The sequence below is a fragment of the Alosa alosa genome, chromosome 15 (genome assembly GCF_017589495.1).
Source record: "Alosa alosa isolate M-15738 ecotype Scorff River chromosome 15, AALO_Geno_1.1, whole genome shotgun sequence".
NCBI classification, from domain to species: Eukaryota; Metazoa; Chordata; class Actinopteri; order Clupeiformes; family Clupeidae; genus Alosa; species Alosa alosa.
In genome coordinates, this window is record NC_063203.1 from 6,928,907 (window position 1) to 6,941,050 (window position 12,144).

Sequence of the window (12,144 nt, forward strand, 5' to 3'; positions counted from 1 at the left end):
CTAGACTTAAGACCAAACTGTTCTCAGATGCTTTCTGCTAACTGTGCCGAGTTACAAATTCTGAATCTGCCTTGATAATTATTCTACTTTGTCTTTTATTACTTTTTTTTACTACTTTTGCCTTTATTTTTAAATGATTTTACTTTGTGTTTTATGTTTTCTTTTTATTTTTACCTTTGAACTATTCTTTGACTATATTGCCCTTCTATGCTTTTATTTGTTATTATTGTTTGGTTTTGTTTATGTAAAGCACATTGAATGACCTCTGTGTATGAAATGTGCTATATAAATAAACTTGACTTGACATATGTAGCCTAAAGCGTTCTTTACTGGCTGGGTCCCCATAGGCCTAGAATCAATACATCAATTACACATTGTGTATTGTCACTTTCTTCCCTGGAATGCAATTGGTCTCCATTTCTTATCTAAGTTCAGTGCAAATGTAACGTCCTACACTGTCATTATCCTACGCACTACTACCTCGTGCTCAACTCAAAGGCTGCTGTGTTGGTGGACCAAAAGTGACCAGGCATGTCGCCAAGAGCTTGGGACACAAACACACACCAACTCTCTTGCCGCCCCAGCAGTTAAGGTCAGCGTTTTCTCAAGGCAAAATAGGGGACTGAGCAAGCCTTGGGAAAATGTGGAGGAATGCACATTAATGTGCACAATTATACTGTTCTCAGGAAGATTGAACTTTCCCTGTTCACTGGTAAAAGTGATTCCCATCAAAATGTCATCCTGAGACATTTTAAAACAGCTTTAGCCTGCGTGCACAATCTACAATTTGAGATACCATATCATTCACACTACAAACTTGTAAGACCACCATAGAACCCAAATAAGCACGGTCAGCTCTAAGCATTAACGCCATAATATACACACTCAAAAGCTTCATGGCTAATCTTTTTTCATCCTCGCTTTATAAAATCCTGTCATATCCACCCCATCCATACTCTGTACCTCAACATCTTAATATACGCACACCCCACTCTATATTAGTCATACCTGACCGATCAATCACTGTTGTCTGCCTTTGTTCAATAATTCCTATACTGCCACCACAGTTCAAGACATCCTTAAACTACGATGCTCAAAACAGAAAGTCTCTTCAAGGAACATGTTGCTCAGTACAGGTCGTCATTTCAGGATGATCTTCCACACTCATCTGACTGGAGAATCTCTAGAACCATTTCCAAGCTGCTTTTGAGGGCAGTGGAACAGGGTGGCCTTCAAACCGTAAACATGACCCAAAACACTAATGAGAAACAGTAACAAGGTCACATGGCAGTCGCGATATAATCTGCGAGCGCTACAATGAACCATCTCTGAACATTCTCTTGCTTCAGGACATCCCAAGCTCAACGTCGGTACTAAGCAAATGAGAGCAGAAGTCCAGATGGTCAGAGTGCGCAAATGAAATCGGTCCTGTGAGCTAATGGGCTGCTCAGGAACGCCCGCACACTAGCTCCCTTTAGGCCTACTCGTTAATTTGAAATATCACCAGAAATATTCTGTATTCTGGTGATACTTCAGATAAACAAGTAAAGGGGAGCTAGTGTGCGGATATTCCTGTTCTACTGTATTGTGCGGAGATGTTCTACAGCGATACTTTTTTAACCAGCACCTATTTTTGGATGTGCGAACGTAACATTTTTGGATTACAGCTCAGGAATGCTGCATTCACACATGGTTCTTGACTGGAGAAAAATGCAACTGCAAACTCCAACTGAAAATGCTAGACAGAGGTAAAGATGAACAAGAGTAATATGAAAGCAAAGGGATAAGCTCAGCCAGCAAATGCTTTCTAGCAAGATCCTGCAGGACATGTGCACATAACTAATCACATTTAAAAGGTGCACTTGTACCACCTTGGTGTCACCAATGTTATATATAGAACGTGTTCTATAAAACACTTTTGACACAAAAGACAATGATTTTAACACCAGACACCATGTTAAAAACACAAAACATCTTTAATTAAAAAAACAGAAAAGCTCCAGGTATAATGTCTGGCGAACCAGACTCTGGGTGCAATGCTTGTAGAATCAAAACAGAATCAAGTACAAAAACCTAAAAGAAATCTGTACTTACAAACCATACCATAGATGCTGTTCTCCATGATGTAGAGATGAGCCCAAGAGAGACAGACAGCTTTTTTTATAATTACCTGGACAATACCAGTGGTCACCTGCTGAATCTATCCAAACGGCCGCTGCAGATTTGCCCACAGTATTATTTTGAGGAGAAATTCATTTTACCTGTTCCACAGAAGTGTCCTTGCAGACTATATCAGTCTTGGATGAAAGTAGTAGTGCACAGAGGTGATGGACTAATTCATTAATATGGGAAAAGTTCTCTCGAAAGAATCATTGTGTTATTGTCCATGTTGCGCATGAAGCAGCAAGGGCAGTCTATGGTGCGGGCGTTTAAGGGCTGGCGGGGGAGGGTGGGGGATTATGCATTTGTGTGTAACAAATTATTTCTTGGCAAAGGAGATCTTCATTGCATTGGTCTGTGTGATCTTAAAGCCCTGGAGGGCCTCTCTAGCTGCGCCTGCCTGCACCTCGTTATCAAACTCCACGAAGGCGATGTCGTGGCGTCCAGGGACCAGACGCACTTCTTTGAATCCAGGAAACCTATAAGAAAAACAGCAATTGTCATTTCTGTCCACAACTACATGTTGCAATTATTTAGGACAACGGACTACTGAATGAGTGTCCAGAGGACAAACACAGGTCACAAATGTCTACAGCTCGCTTAACATTTGACTCAGATAAGTTAACTGGTTATGATGAGTTTTGCAGAAGAATACTGTAGGTCTTGAAACTTAACACAAGGGCTTCAAATATTCATCAACTTTCTTTTCTGCCTTTTTTCAATAGTGAGTCCTGAGTATCAAAGGCTAAAAACATACACTGACTGTTTTGAGAGAAAACAGGTAGAAGAGCAATACAGGTAGAAGACAGCTACTCACTGATTGAAGAGCATAGACAACATAAGCTCGTTCGTCTCTTCTGGAAGGTTGGTAAGGAAAAGGATATGATTGGGAGGGTTCTCGGACACCTGTTGACAAAACAGATTCTGCATCAGCACGAGTGTCAATAACCTTCAGGCTTGTAATATACAAAGAAGTCTGATGTATTCTTACTGCCTGGGCATGGGGCATCTGGCCTGGCATCTGTCCAGGCATCATCTGACCAGGGGGCATAGCACCAGGGGGCATCTGCCCAGGGCCCATGCCAGGGGGAGGCATCATACCAGGAGGTGGCATATAAGGAGGCTGTCCTGGCATTGGCATCATTCTGGGCGCCTGGCTCATGGGTGGCATACCCTGACGGATACAGCAGGAAGATTAATGACACGGCCATTCCAAGATGGCACCTTCACTCCAGAGCAGGTCTGATCTTGCTTTGTTTACCCATCAGATGAACAACCTCCTCTATGGGTTTAAGTCCAAGGTCATTTAGGTAACCAAATAGACACAGTTGAAAAAAAAAAGTGGTTTGTCTGACAGTACTCTTTTGGATTCCATAATAATTTGCTAATTAAGTAATATCCAGATGAGTCTTGTACACATATTCATACATATGACATATGTATATGTCTGCATTGTCATGGGAGAGTCAATGGTCAGATCATAATTATTTGCATATCTAAAACATTCTAGACCAATCCAGAGTTCTAACAGCAGAGCGCAAGGTAGCTGTGGAAAACCAAACAGCCAAAGTTTTGACACACTTACAGGCATAGCGGCAGGTACCCCAGGGCCCATAGCAGCAGCGGCTGCAGCTGCAGCAACACCCTTTTTCCCTCCAGGAACCTCAGCAGGTTTGGGCTTTCTTTTCTCCTTCTTGCGGTCCCGCTCCACATACGTTCCCTTCATCTTAGCTATGATGTCGGAGTCCATTTTCGAATACTGGATACGCTGTTAGAGATTATATTAAGACAGTTTAACACAAAATAATGGTCCAATTTCAAAAATCTAGACCAGAGTTATGAAAATGTCATGTGAAAATTTGCCTTTGAGGAAAATCACGTTTTAGCCTTGTTAACAAGTCCGTATGCTGTCTGCTATGTTTTACAAAACATATTGAGTGAAATAAGCAGTAAATGTCATTGCTGTGAATTTCTGCTTTGGATCTACGGTCAACCAATCACAGCCTCAGTTTGCCAGTTCAAACTGCAGCCCTTTATGACCATCATAAGGGTACTGAACTTGAGGAACAAATAGATCTCAATTCCCATAATAAGTGTGTAAAAGGACATTTAAGCCACTTTAAGGGAATGAGGGGATTTTACTCTAGAGGAACACAGAAGATATTTAGGGCTGTAATAAACTACTGGAGTCCATCTTTAAGGACCTAGTTTATGAAGCTTTGAAAGTGTTGTTCCAACATGATGGTCCTGGTTCATACCATAGGTTTATCATAGAAGGGGAAACCCTGCATAGATCGCAGAGCATTGGAGGCACTGTTGATTTCCTTGAATATAACAAAAGCTTGACCCCTCAGTTTGATAGTCCGGGAGACCAAGATGTCAAGAATCTGCCCAAACTGGGAGAAGATGGCGTATAAAGACTTCTTCAGCTCTGGGGAAAACATAAACAGTGGGGTAAATATGTGACTACATTTGCAGAAGGTTAATGCATACTGTACTTCATGGGAGTGCAATGTCACAACTTCTTACAATCTCCACACATCTTACCATCTTTTTTAATCTTCTCGTTTAGATTGTTGATGTAGATTGTATGGTTGAGCCTCACGTCCTGGGCAGCCATTTCCTGTGTGGAAAAAGAAACAGATGATAAAGGTTTTGTGCCTTACTTGTTCCACTGCCAGACTTCTAAGGGTATGTACGTTAACTAACTTACTACAGTTAACGTTACTAACAGTAGGCTACTACTACTTATTGCCTACGACTAGCTGTTCTTAAACTATACAGACACTGGTTAGGTAAATCTGACTGCTCGCACGTGAAAGATAACAATCATGAGTCGTAGCCCCCAGTCTAACAATACGTTATTGTACATACAAATATATACATTTACAAACTTCACAATCGACTAAGTCAACTTGTTTTGAAAGCTATTTAGCGAGTGTTACATCTACAACCAGTTTACTTGTTAACGTTAGTAAGCTAGCTACTGATTAGCTAACAGTAACTAGCTTCCCCGACAAACTAAACTTAACGTTAATCCACAGCTTCAAGAGAGCGAAGACCAAACATTAAGAAAGACAAGTATTGTGTTTTCAGTCTGACAAGATTTCTATATTTCCTACCATTAATGCGGATTTTAAAATAAACTTACGATTCCGCTCCAGCGTTTGAATGGACTACTGCCACAATGAGACCGCCGAGTGATGAACACTGAAGGAGGAAATGAGGTGGGAAGGCATTTGAACATGGACTATCTTGATTGGACAAATCTTCAGTTGTGAATTCACGGATTGGTTAATAGTCGGATTTCCGGTTAGCTATTGAATTACATCTCTTGTAATTGGACAGTATAACAAGACTCCTATTCCGTACATGTGATCATAATGTCATAAATAGTTTGGAGTTGAAATGAACTTAAATGTGTGCGTTTGTTACCGTTAGCTGAATATCGATCTCCGAATGGGAGTTTCTTTAATGTCGATGAAAGTAGGACTACGACTTTTTAGTGTTGTGTTTCTATGGGCCCCCATATATTGCCTTATTTGGGAGTCGTCCCCTTAATAGTTGGCTAGTCCTAAACTCAACCCTTTGGTCCTTCATTTCCAGTCGGTATTTGTGTTTGTCTAGCTTCTACGTGATACAGTGTGACAAGGTTATTAGCGTAAGTGTGTTGTTTTCCTTCAAAACATGGTGTTATTCAGCCATTGTGATTTGCCATTGCACGCCTAAGTTACTTTGAGCAATTGTCAAAAAATGACTACTTTGCTTTGGGCTTCTGGTGGAGTGGTTGGTGGAAAACAGTTGAACATTGTATGTTTCAACAGTAGCCTATTTTCTCATCTAATAGGGACTGAACTTTTCAGCACATGTACATTTTTTGTGTGTGTTTATAGAATGTCAATGGAACATCCCAATTTGCCACCTCCACCACTGCTGCCTCCTCCACCACCTCCACCTCCTCCCACAGTGCCAGGACCGTCAGTGCCCGGGAAAAAGAAGCTCTATCAGGCCATAGCTGAGGGAAGGCCCGCTGTAGAGGGAGACCATGAGGAGGCTCTGTGCCTTCTCAAGCAAAGGGAGATTGGGTACGTGTATATTCAGAGAGAGAGAGAGAGAGAGAGAGAGAGATAATTGACATTGATGACCATACATTGCACTTTTTAGACATCGTGAATTTCCCCTAGGGATCATTAAAGTATCTATCTATCTATCTATCTATCTATCAAAATGAACCCTTGAGTGAATACCTTTACATGTAGTGTGGCTTGCTAAGAGGGGATAGTGATGGTGTTGTCCATGACTTTGTACTGTAGGATACGTGCATTCACATGGACATACAATGAACAGGCCTCTAAAGGGGATAGGTCATGTTTCTACAAATGTCAAACATGTCCTCTATTGTTAAGAAGTGCACTGCAAAAAATGAATTCTAACCAAGTGTTATTGATCTTATATTAAGGTTAAAAAATCTAATTTTAAATCTAAAATCTAGAAATCTAGTATGAAAAGACTTACCTAGAGCCCTCTCAAAAGATCATTTTGACTTAATTTAAGAAGACTTTAACTTATTTTAAGGAGTCTTATCAAGACAAATATGCTCAACGCACTGGCAGACAAATTTGCTTGTTTTTAGGACAAATTTGCTTAACGCACTGGCAGACAAATTTGCTTGTTTTCAAGATAAGACGTCTTAAAATAAGTGAATTATTTTTTAAATTAAGTCAAATGATTTCACAAGAAAGCGCTAGGTAAGCCTCTTTATACTGAAAACTATACCAACTAGTTTTTCTTATCTTGATATAAGATTAATAACACTTGGTTAGATTTTGTTAAATAAGCAGTTTTTGCAGTGTGGCAGTTGGGACTGCTGTAAACTTTTCATTCACTTTCTTTGGGACAAGTTAACCCATTACATTTCCCTAACTGTGCTCCTCTAGCATTGAGCAATCATTAGTTATTTGGTCATAAGCAGTCATACATTGGTTATAAACTACATTGACAACTCAAACTTGTGTCTTTCTCGTTTAGCTTTAGGAAAGACCTACAGTGGTTGCTGCTCAACAAATATGTGCCTTCTCTTATTCAGGATGGTCCGCAGTGAGTAGTCACAGTATGTTATTCTCCTTTATCATGGTGCACTAGTCATTATGTAAGATGCTTCACAGATTGTAGCTACAGTATCTGACATTTGTGGCCATGTGCAAAAAGGCCTTATATAGCAAGGCTATGCATAACCTGAAACAGAATGTCTTGTTTGCTTTCTGATGAACCTCTTACCACTACGAAACGTGATGTACTCAAATTTACCTTAAATTACCCCTGAAAACATACCAAAACCTTCATTTATATTAAGTGGCCCTTAATTTGTAAAACAGGCCCTTAATATTACCCTAAAATGCCATATTAAGGTGTGACCCCTTAATCTACATTTAAGATGTCAAGTCAGGGGTTCTCTTTATTTGTTGTGATTAAGGGGGTAATTCATTTTATTTTAAGGTGTTAATTCAGGGATTCCTTGATTAAGGGGGGAAATTAAGGGAAAATCAAAAAAGTAAGGGGTAAATTCAGGCTTTTCTCCTTAATCAACCTTAATCTATGCATTATTTCTATTTAAAAACTACTTCATTATAGAAAGGTTTTAAGGTCAAAAGTCAGGCATTTATAAGGGGTGAAATTAAGGGGTTTTGTTTCGTAGTGTATGTCGTTTCGTAGTGTCCGGAAGTGTCAAATAAGCCTTTGGAAATGACAGAGGTTGAGTTATAATTTTTTGGCTTATACATATTTTCACCCTGTTACTGCTACTTTTCTCCCAAGGTGTGGTTTAGTGGCCTTGTGGATGGCATCACGATTGCTACAGCCGGCAAGGAACATTTCCATGGATGTGGTAGTTCAAACAGCACTGACAAAGGGTTATACTGTGCAAGGGGAGATGTTTTCAGGTGAATAACATTAATAGAGGTCATTTTTGAAGTCTTCTCCACAGAGATATTATTTTTCTGTTTGTCTGTCAGTTCATTTAAAACAATGTATTTTTGCCATGCTGCTCCTGTTCATGTGTTCACTCTATGATTAGACTGTCAAATCACTATGCACTGAATTATTATTTTCTTTCTTATTGCAACCAGCCAAATTAAATGGTCTGTTATTCTAGAAATGTCATTATACAATAGATGTCTGAAGAAGGTCCAATGCAGTACTGTAAAACGCAGTGTGTGTATCTGCCCATCAGCTAAGGACATGACCTCACTTGCACAGGAGGTCTGTGGATGTAAAGCAGAGCTTCTGAAAGGGGGAATGGATGGGGTCAACTTCCCCCGAATCCTGAGGCATCTCATCGAGGGACAGCCTGTTCTCATACCGTATCCTGTAGAGTCTCTCTGTGTTAATATGTCTTATTAGACCATGAGATTAGTATGCACCTTTGCACAGTGTGCCTTGACAGCTTTGTCACAGATATGACGAGGACTTCAACCATGAGCCCTGTCAGCGCAGTGGTCACCGAGCGCACTGGGCAGCGGCATCAGGTGAGACACTGGGCTGATGGTGCACCCCAGGAGTGTGCCGTCATGCATGTACAAAATGGATTGGCTACGTGTATAATATTCACCAAACATGCCATTGCAAACTTCACCCTGGTTGTTACTTTCTCCAGTTTTTATGTGTTTTACTTCTCTGACCCTTAGGTATATTGGTGGGTTTGACCATTAACAGTTTGGACATCAGGCAGCTCCACTCTGACCCGTCTCTTCCCTGGGTCTTCATGCCTCGGGAGGGGGACCCTCCTGTGTGGTCCATGGATAGTGTGCAAGATGTGTATGTTTTAGCCAAGCAGGGCAAAAGCCTACGATATCAGTTGTGGAACTTTGGAATTGTGACTGAAAGCAATCGGCAACTCAGAGAGTTGGATCCGCAGCGGGCAAATGATGGGACAAGCTATGTGCTGCCCCCTGGTGGTGTGGAAATGGGATTGGCTGGCCAGGCGGTGCTGCTCCACACCAAAATACCAGCTTCCTGAAAGTCCAGTCAACTAAAAAAAAAGACTCAACCCAAAAGAAGTTGCAGTAGTAATGTTTCATAGTTTATGAATACCCTCCTGCATCATATATTAACAAATACCATCATAGATTTAGTGGAACATACTTTTTTCAAAGTAAAAAGCTAAGTTTGGACTAATATTAGAGTGATGTGGTCTTGTATATTTTATAAATATTGGAGGATCTATGTTCACCTATCCAACATATCCGGTGTCTTTTTCTAACATCTGTGGGCTCAATCTGTGTATTAGAACACTTTCAGTGAATAGTGTTTAATGCAAAGTGAATAGTGCCGAAACTCTACATATAGTATTGTTTTGAAAACATATTCGTGCCTTCAACTAAAAAATCTACATTTTAAGTATTTTTAGCATATTTTTGACAAAGGACAGGAAGCAGTAGGAGAGAGATATGGGGTGGGATCGGGAAATGACCAGGGTCGGACTTCTACCAGGGTCCTCAATAATGAAATGAAATAAGACAATTCTGAGGTAATGAATTGATTATAACCTAATTTGATTGGTTTGGATTCAAAAATTTTTGTTTTTCAGTAAGTGACGATGTGAAAGAACACTACAAGAGCAATACAGTAATTTGCTGTGTATTGGCTGCATTTTGTATAAACCACAGGACAGTGCTTTATGCAAATTAAACAAAACCATGTATTAACAACACCCGGGTATTAAACGCAGTGTCCAATAGCCCAATGAATCAGAGTCATATTGTGATTTAATCATAAAGAAAAGAAATGTATTCACATAGCCCGCCCCAATATATTAACCTATAGCTGAAGAAATGTAGCAAAATGAAACCTTGATTAATTATAGGAAATTATGTTATATCACAAAACAAAACACTATAAAACTAGATCACAAAAGTATGTTGAAAAGCCCCCCCCGAGTTCAACCTCTGAACTGACCTTGACCCACTAAGTACATTGCGAAATGCATTAAAATGCAAGGATTTAAAGGGACATCCGGCAACATTTTCGTGTTAATTAATCATCTTCGTAAGTCGGTATATGGTCAAATGACTCATTACAGGGCGAATGAAGACTCTCTCACCCACCCCTACTGCCTGTAGGAAGAATATCCCGCTTGCAAGTTCAGTGTATCCTACCCGCCGACCTTCAGTCTCACAAAGTCTCAGACATCGCGAGAAGCAGGATCAGTTTACATCCTGCATCCCCAGCACAGAGCCAGGCTAACGACACGCTAGCGGTTGTTGCAAACGTGTGTATAATGGCAGAGCCGGCGAAGAAGCAGCGAAAACCCTTGACAGATGATGCAAAGAAAAGGAAAAGAGCTTCAGACCGAGCGAGGGCTCGCACACATATCGACACATACAGTACAGACGCTAGGGGGAGCTTCGTAGAGAAAACGCATCAGGCTTGCCTGGTGTCCCTTTAATTGTTTGTTGAAGAGGTTGATGAATAGGGCAGTATGCATTTATCCCCCTCCTTCCCCCATAAAAGAAACTGTTGGCTTAACTCCTGATGTTTTATTACATTAATGGCATTTTATTCATGTGATGGACTAAATTAGTAACAAAGGTTGGAATCCAAGTCCATCTGGTTTTCAAAATACAAGGAAATATGCCTACAAAGTCCCACCTTTGACAATCGTATCTCCATAAATGGATGTCTTTTAGTACATATCACTAAACAGCATATGCCATAAATCAGATTTCTGCACCTACATGTATAACAAGACTGGTGGCAACCACCATATAACAAATGATAACTTAGTTGCCACACTAGATGGCAGTCCAAATATTTCAGAAGAATTGTGAGACAAAAAAGCAATAATTATGTGTCTGAATTCCTGAAGGGCAACCAGTGCCTGTATTGTGGTATTAGAATGAACTGAAATCCACGCAAAGCTTACGGTTCCAGTTTATTGCATTGGCAGTCAGAGATAGTAGAACCAGGCTCAGTATGCTCTTAACTGAGACTTGTGCAAATCATCTCGATACAGCCAACCACCAGCCTCTAAACTTGCACCAAAATATTCAGGAATGTCAAAAAGAAAGCATAGGTCTGTGGTTAGTTTCTGATAGAAAATATACAATCAACTTATTGCAATTACGACCAGTAAAGATACATAAGAAATATAATACTTAGCATCATTTGTAAACAATACATCATCAGCTCCAGAGGAAAAGAGAACAGAAGTACAAAGCACAGAAATGGTAAAATGAAAAAGGATTCCTTTGACTTGGTTTAAGGACTGTTAATGGCAATCTTCAAGTATTGGAATGCTGCATGACAGACCAACTAATGCAAAAAAAAGAAAATCCATACGGAGTTCTGAAAAGACTTGGAGCTGGCTATGCAATACATCTTTCAACTCTGTGTGAGGGGTACACATTTTTGTTAATATCTAAAGCATATTCAAACTTCTGTCCCTGCCAAGCATGCAGAAGGTCGTCATGTCCCATTAAAAAAAAATTGATCCGTAAATGTCTTAGTGGTGTTCCACGACTGCCGTGACAGCAAAACAAATGAAGGACTGTGTGAACTGTGAATAGATCCCATAGAGCCAGTGCACACATATCAAACTGCACTGAAAACATACCCAGCATCATGGCACATTAAAGAACAATTAGAAAAAACAGTCCAGTCTATAAATGACTCTGCAGTTTTGGAGGACCACTGTTTCCATATACAGATATTTCACTTGCAGCCAAAAGAAGTTCATTCCAGTTTTAAAGTTAATAGTGCCGTTTTAGTGAGACTTGAGTTCTATGCCAGACTTGAGCCTGTAAGACCACTGCATAGCTGAATAAATAAAAGAATGTCACGTTAAGAGGGTAATTACTTTAGCCTAGTAGAACATCCACCAATAACCAGAAAACTATTCAATGAGTGCTCATAATATGCAAACCTAGATGGTAGTTCAACCAATAATGTTTCCTAACGTAGCCTGTACAGTTAAATATGATACCCACA

At 40.1% G+C, this 12,144-nt stretch overlaps 2 protein-coding genes across 3 annotated transcripts; one reads left to right on the forward strand and one right to left on the reverse strand.

The window, feature by feature from the left end:
- Window positions 1–1,957: 1,957 nt before the first annotated feature.
- Window positions 1,958–5,382, reverse strand: snrpa (small nuclear ribonucleoprotein polypeptide A). The gene is made up of 7 exons (XM_048265571.1): window positions 5,312–5,382; window positions 4,708–4,783; window positions 4,419–4,591; window positions 3,746–3,928; window positions 3,152–3,334; window positions 2,978–3,066; window positions 1,958–2,639 (listed from the first exon to the last, which is right to left on the reverse strand). Exons 2-7 carry the CDS (start codon window positions 4,778–4,780, stop codon window positions 2,480–2,482), a joined length of 861 nt encoding a protein of 286 aa, XP_048121528.1. The 5' UTR covers window positions 4,781–4,783; window positions 5,312–5,382; the 3' UTR covers window positions 1,958–2,479.
- On the forward strand, window positions 5,340–10,227 carry c15h19orf54 (chromosome 15 C19orf54 homolog). Of its 2 annotated transcripts, none has more exons than XM_048265569.1 (7): window positions 5,340–5,387; window positions 6,054–6,245; window positions 7,189–7,257; window positions 7,975–8,099; window positions 8,390–8,519; window positions 8,614–8,684; window positions 8,844–10,227. In XM_048265569.1, exons 1-7 carry the CDS (start codon window positions 5,383–5,385, stop codon window positions 9,173–9,175), a joined length of 924 nt encoding a protein of 307 aa, XP_048121526.1. In that variant the 5' UTR covers window positions 5,340–5,382; the 3' UTR covers window positions 9,176–10,227. The 2 variants fall into 2 exon arrangements, with proteins under 2 accessions (XP_048121526.1, XP_048121527.1); XM_048265570.1 differs by lacking the exon at window positions 5,340–5,387 and adding an exon at window positions 5,509–5,821.
- The last annotated feature ends 1,917 nt before the right edge of the window (window positions 10,228–12,144 follow it).